Consider the following 7,465-nt stretch of genomic DNA (forward strand, 5'->3'; position numbering starts at 1 on the left):
CACCTACACGCCATGCACACACCCACCACACTTCCATAATCTTCATGCTAATCCAATTACTAACACATATATATCCATTTCATAACATGAAAACATAGAAATCTTACCTTGTTCTTAAGATTCCGATTTGCCGCAAACGTCGCCCTTTCGTCAAACTAGTTGTACCACAACGAAGAGCACCTCGAACTCATCAATCATTCCAAAAGAAACTAGGTGTTTAGATTAGCAACAAAGCCAAGATAATTTTTTTTTCCAATGGGGGGTTCTCGGCCGAGAGCCTAGTTCTATTGCCCTTTTTTTTTTTTTTTTTTTTGCTTTGGTTTACTAGATAATTCAAAGACTTCTTGATATATATCCACTTTAGAGAGTCATGTGCATAGCACATGACATTAAAAAAATGGGCATGGGCCAACGAAGTGGCCGGCCACCCCCCAAAGACTTGGGCCTAAATTTGTTGTTCAATTTTCTTGGCCCAAATGCATTAAAGTCTCGGTTTGTAATTCCCGAAACTAATTTCCGAAATTCCAAATTTACCCTCGGCCTTCCCCGATGTCTTAACATTAATGATTGCATAACCAACATAGTCACATCAACTTGAATCAAAATATTTCTCATAACACACAAGCCTTATTTATTTCTCGACTTTCACTTATACGAAACACGGGACATAACAAGGAGGATATGAAATCCATGTACCCGCATTTGTTTCAGCCCGCAGAAGAGATTTATGATGAAGCACCAAGATTTTGAGGTATGTAAGCTTTCTTTTCATGCTTTGGGTCGTGTGTGGCAAATTTATAGTGCTATTGTGATGTAGCCCTGTGAGGCAATGATATTATGGGTTGTTGTGACAGGTTGGTAGTGCCATATTACAGGGGAAACTCTGGCGAAATTTTTGTAGAATCCCGAATGCTTATCATTCGAGGACGAATGATCCCAAGGGGGAGATATTGTAACACCTCGTAGCTTCGGGCGAAAGTTTGACTCATAAGATGATAATATAATGGAACCAATATGAGGGGTATAAGAAGTGTTTTGAAAACCAATTAAGTCATAAGAAATTTCTTTGGGCAAAGAAAAGTGGGAAGCCACTCTACGGGGCATGTTTGCATGTGAGTTTATAGAATGTCTTACTTCCAACGACCATAACCCCTTTAGTAATTGAGAATTTGGGACAACTTCCTTGATGAAAGTTGTAGCCCTTTGAAATAGCTTTCCAACGGTATATTATGGGTCTTGAACACAGCTATGCACAAAAGGTTATGGCCATTTTACGACAGACTGTTCGGCAGAATATCACCCTCTGTCACACTTTGCGGCGCAAGATGCGGCCCGCAAACACGACATGCGGCCCCGCAGTTCCGCCGCAAAGTTTGCCAGAGAGATTTTGTCCAGAATTTTCTGGACTACTTTAAATAAGACCCAACTCGACCAAAATCATATTTTTCATCATTCTTGGTCAAGAAAACCTCTAAAATACTCTCTAACATTCATCCACAAGAAAATTCAAGGGAAATCCATGATCAATAACACCAAATCCATGAACCCAAGTGTATGAAACCTAGCCAAAGTTCATCTAATTCAAGAAAACCCAAGGGAAGTGAAGTAGGATTTTGGTGCTAGAGGAGTAACTCCACTCAAGACTTGTTCAACCACTATCTAAGGTAAGTTTCATGACTTTATCATGATGATTAAAGTGTTGATGAGTTCTTGGTAGAATAGTAAAAGGGTTTGATAAAGAGAATTATTTGAACTATGCTAGGGTTTTTGGATTGTTGACTTGGGATTGTTGTATTCATATGGGTGATGAAGAATGATGTTAATTACATCTAATTAAGATTGTAGAATCACCTAGAAGTAATAGAATGGGAATTGGGTGAAGAAATCACCATTAATGGAGATTGTGGAGCTTCATGCCCACTAAGTGTTTGATAAAATGCTTAGATGACCAAAGCATGTTATTGCTAACATAGAATCCCTTTGACTTGTATTGATATAGATCAAAGTTGAAAAGGGTGACGAACATTGTATTACGCTCAAAGGCTGGAATTAAGGTATGTGAGGCTAACTATCTACGTTAGGGAATATTCATAATTCTCCCTACGCCTCATTATTCATGCTTGTCAGCAATTTGACTCAGAACATAGTTTAGCCCTAGTTTCATGACATGATATAGAAATGTTATCTTCTAGGGTTCCAGTTACAGAATTCGTTCGTGGTTGTGACTTTGCACATCATGAACTCAGCACGCAATCTTTATAGACTTATGCATTATTATCACATGAGTCTCAGTCAGTGTATAACCAGTTATTTGCAAGAGTCCCATAATCAGAAACAGTTATCATGCTATGAGCTATAGCCAGTCTCAGTTTTGTAAATTGTTAATGTTCAACACATGTATCTGTACTTTTGGCCCCTAGGCCACAGTTTGTGCATACGTATTGCTTGGGCCAGAGGCCACAGCTTTTGTGCACATTATTTGGGCCCTAGGCCACAGTTATATTTACAGTTTTACAGGTGATTCTTCATCCAGAACAGGGAGTACTTCAGCTTCTTGCTTTCCTGTTTAGTTCAGTTCCAGTTTCAGTTTAAGTTCCAGTATTTTATTGCTTCAGTTACTTTACATACCAGTACAATCCAAATGTGCTGATGTCCCTTTTATTGCTTGGGGGCCTGCATCGCATCTCGCGATGCAGGCAACGATATACAGGTTAATGACTCATCTATTTAGGAGTGCACGTATCAGCTACTGGTGAGCCCCAAATTCCTTCGGGGCATTGTCAGCTATCCAGTTATTTCAGTTTATAGACAACTCTATCATTCAGTACTCTTAGAGGCTTCATAGACACAGTTCAGAAAGTCAAATATTTATTATGTTTGCCATGTTGGCAGTTGTTCAGATGTTTTGGTTTAAGCCATGTTGGCTACGTTCAGATATTTCAGATTGTCTAAGTATTTTCCGCACTATGATTTTAGTCAGTCCTTTAGTATATCAGCATGTGTTTAGTTGTTTCCACATTCAGTTATGTTTTTGATATCACATGTTGATTCAGCCAGTCAGGTGGTTCGCTCGGTCACATACAGTCAGGCACCGGGTGCCGTGTTACATCCAGGCCCAGGTTCGGGGCGTGACAACAGATGACACTTATGTGTTAGTCAAGAAGGTAGAAAATGGCAAGGAAGAAGCTGCTCAACCATTTGATAAGAAAGGAATGGAGGAGCATGATCAGAGTCTGGAACCTTGTGTGGCAGTCAATGAAGGAGAAGATAACATCAAAGATACAGAAAGAAAAATGTATCCAAATGCTGAACAATCAGTTCAGGAAACAAAAGATGGGCATAAAAGTGTGGGAGAAAGGGTTAATGAAGGTGTCATTGCTATTGAGTTAGATGATGCTGGCAAAGATTTAGAGGACAAAGTTGAAAGGTATCAGGACCTCATAAAAAAAATGCATGTGAGAAATCTACAGGCCATATTTTTCCTAAGGATGGACATGCCTCAGAATTTATGATGGAACATATTCAGGCTGAAGAAAAGGTTCAAGATGGTGATGGTACACATGAGAAGATGGGGCTAGGAGACAACATTGATGATTTACATGATTTAGACTCATGTGGGGAAGAAATGCAGACTGAGGGTGCTGACAGGTTTGCAAATGCCGGGGGGGAGTTGGTGGTTGCAGATAGTAAAAAAAAAAAGAGATTATGTATCCCACCTTTGTCTCAGGCTCAATCCAGGAAGTTGATTTGTCTTCTGATAATAATATGAATGATGGAAATTTGAGCATCTCTATTAATAACAATGGCATTAGTTCGTTTCCTCCTGAGAGGGAGGCGATGAAGGAGTTGGCAGTTATACAAGTGGAAAAGGACAATGTGCAGTAACTGGTCAACCAAAGAAAACAATATCCTTTGAAGGAATTGCATGATGTGATCTCTCATAATATTAATGTGGGAGCTGAGGTGGAAAAAGATGAGGGCAAAAAAAATTCAAAGAAAGTGAAGAAGAGGCTTCCGTGGAGCAGGTTCTTAGTAATGTGGTAAAATAAGCTGGCATCTCTCCAAGATCTAGACAGAAAGGCACCAAGATCTTGACAGAAAGGCACCAAGAAGGGAAAGAAACAAGTAATTACAGTTACTATTCCTATAAGAGTAGTACCAAAGAGAGGTTGTAAGCCTATTTTTAAATGATGATGAAAACACTCTTTTGGAATATCAAGTTTGTGAACACACAGCAAGTTTTTCACAGAGTCCAAATGCTGCACAGACATCATAAATTTTCCATTATAGCTTTAATGGAGCCTTTTCAACACTCTAGGCATATTCAGAGATTTAGAAGGAGGCTAGGCATGAGATATGCCCACTACAACTACAATGGTAAATTATGGTTCTTTGTGAATGATAATATGGATGTAGAGATCATGCAGGATCTAGAACAACAAATAACTGTAAAGTTGTTGTTCCAAGAGTGGAATAAGTCACTGATGGTAACAATGGTATATTCAAAGTGTGATCATATGGAAATAATCCGTTTATGGGATAGTCTGTATAGTTTGGATGATCACATGGACTTGCCGTGGTTGGTAGGGGGTGACTTCAATGTCATTATGAGTAAAGATGAGAAGATTGGTGGTTTACCTGTTTTTCCAAATGAATATGAAGATTTTGCATTTTGCATTAACTCATGTGAGCTGTTTGACATCAATTATAAGGGGAGTCTGTTTACTTGGTGGAATGGGAAGGCAGGTAGTGAATGTATTTTCAAGAGATTGGATAGAATGATTGCAAACTCCAAACTACAGGATTGGTTTGTACATATGGAAGTGGAACATTTATCTAGAACTGGCTCAGACCATGCCCTTTTATTATTTACTTGTGGTGAAATCTCACATCACATAAGGAAGCCTTTTAGATTTCTGAAATTCTGGACAGAACATGAATCATTCTTAGAGGTGGTTAATCAGGCATGGAGCACAGATTTTGAAAGTGATGAGTTTATCAGCTTTAAGTTAAAGTTGAAGAAAGTGAAAACTGCATTATCTGCATGGAGTAAGTCAGCTTTTGGTGATATTTTCAAGCAGTTAATAGTAAGGGAAGAGGTGGAGAGAATTAAAGAAAAATTATATGAAGAGGATTCTTCTCCTATGAATAGGATGGTGCTACAGCAAGCACAAGCAAAATTGAAGAAGTATGTTCACTATGAGGAAGAATTTTGGAGACAAAAGTCATATATGACAAGTTTTGCTGAAGGAGACAGGAATACAAGGTATTTTCACAGTATTGTGAATGGTAGGAGAAAGAGACTGCAGATCAAAAGAATTCAGAATCAGCAAGGGATATGGATAAAAGGGGATTCACTTTTGGCAGAAGAAGCTTGTAAATTTTATCTGCAGTAGTTCTCTTAAGAGGTTGATCCATTAGGCTTTGATTTGCTACAACATGTTCCTAGTATGGTTGATCAGGATACTAACAATCAACTGGTAAGCATGCCAACTTTGGAGGAGGTGAAGAAGGTTGTGTTTGAATCATCTGCAGATAGTGCTGGTGGTCCAGATGGTATGATTGGAATATTTTATCAGGTATGTTGGGACATTGTAGGTGATGATGTATACAATGTTGTGAAAGCTTTCTTTGATGGGAAGACTCTTCCTAAGTCAATAACACATACCAACCTGGTACTATTACCAAAGAACAATAGCATTGAGACTTTTGCCGATATGAGACCAATCAATCTCAGTAACTTCATCAACAAGGTTATCTCTAGAGTGGTTTAAGATAATCTAGAAGGCTTTTTACCTTTTCTGATATCTCCTAACCAGTATGGTTTTGTTAAGGGCAGATGTATCATTGAAAATGTCCTACTAACTCAAGAAGTTGTGACTGACATTAGACTAATGGGAGAACCAGCTAATGTAGTGCTTAAGCTTGACATGGCCAAAGCATATGATAGGGTATCATGGAGTTACTTGATCAGAGTTTTAAGGAAGATGGGATTTGCAGAAGTGTTCATAGATATGGTTTGGAGGTTGATAGCAAATAAGTGGTATTCCATACTCCTTAATGGCCAAGCTTCTGGTTTTTTCCACTCCACCAGGGGTGTAAAACAAGGAGATCCACTCTTTCCTGCTTTGTTCATCTTATCTGCTGAAGTTTTATCTAGAGCTTTGAACTCTTTATTTAAGAACAATGAGTTTAGAAGCTATGGAATGCCCAAATGGAGTGCAAGTCTGAATCATCTTGCATATGCAGATGACAAAATAATTTATTCATTTGCCGATTCTAGGTCTTTGGAGCTGATCATGGAGGTATTACATTACTATGAGCAGGTATCAGGCCAACTTATCAACCAAGGCAAGAGTTCCTTCTATGTATGCAGTAAAGTGTCTAATGTGTTGATACAACAAGTGGAGAACATTACTGGTTTTACAAGAGGCACTTTTCCTTTTACATATTTGGGTTGTCTGTCACACATTCAAGGAAGAGGAAAGCTGATTATAATGATCTGATTAAGAAAGTCAAGAATAGGCTGCAGACTTGGAAAGGAAGATTGCTATCATTTGGAGGAAAAGTTGTTTTGATCACTAATGTTCTAATGAGCATGCCAATACATCTGTTTTTAGCTATCAAACCTCCAAAATGTGTTATCAATGATCTGCATAAAATATTTGCAAGATTCTTCTGGAATAATAGTGAGAAAGGCAGAAGAAGACATTGGTCATCATACTTAAACTTGTGTATGCAAAAAGAGGAAGGAGGAGTGGGCTTTAGATGTATATTTGATGTATCTAAAGCCTTATGTGCAAAACTTTGGTGGAAATTCAGGACAACAAATACTCTATGGGAAAACTACATGTGGATCAAATACTGCAAAAGGCACAGTCCTCAGAATGTGCAGTGGAAGGGAGGTTCTTAAGTATGGAAGGCAATGATAGAGGCTAGATATAATATAGAACATGAAATATGGTGGGAGCCAAGGAGTGGAACTGCATATGTATGGTTTGACAACTGGACAAAGCTAGGGGCTCTATATCACATTATTCCTGATGATTTTGTGATAGATGAAGGTATTCAAGATGTAAAAGAACTTATGCTGCAGGATGGTTTGAACATAGGAAGACTGCAACAATTATTAGAGGAATTGTACTTTCATGAACCAAAAGAAGAGTGGGATAGGCCAAGATAGATGATGACAACTTTAGGCAAATTCACAGTAGGTACTGCATGGGAACGTCTGAGGAGAAAAGCAGTCAAGTCAGATGTCTTTAAGAACTTGTGGATATCAGGTGTATCTTTTAAGATATCCTTCTTCTTCTAGAGTTGTGGAAGTTTAAAATACCAGTTGGAGAGGTAGTAAAAAGGATTGGGATAGATACTGAGGCAAGATGTTACTGCTGTGATCATAGGCAATATGAAACTGTGGATCACTTGTTTGTTACAGGAAATGTTGCTACAAAAGTTTGGACAT

General features: G+C 38.5%; 1 protein-coding gene across 1 annotated transcript; it reads left to right on the forward strand.

Annotated features, from left to right (window-relative positions):
* Positions 1–3,212: 3,212 nt before the first annotated feature.
* Positions 3,213–6,913, forward strand: LOC132644099 (uncharacterized). Its single transcript, XM_060360656.1, has 7 exons — positions 3,213–3,455; positions 3,527–3,686; positions 3,728–3,881; positions 4,319–5,376; positions 5,422–5,579; positions 5,820–6,326; positions 6,431–6,913. The coding sequence occupies exons 1-7, from the start codon at positions 3,213–3,215 to the stop codon at positions 6,911–6,913; spliced, it is 2,763 nt and encodes a 920-aa protein (XP_060216639.1).
* The last annotated feature ends 552 nt before the right edge of the window (positions 6,914–7,465 follow it).

Source organism: Lycium barbarum, chromosome 6 (assembly GCF_019175385.1).
Source record: "Lycium barbarum isolate Lr01 chromosome 6, ASM1917538v2, whole genome shotgun sequence".
NCBI lineage: Eukaryota > Viridiplantae > Streptophyta > Magnoliopsida > Solanales > Solanaceae > Lycium > Lycium barbarum.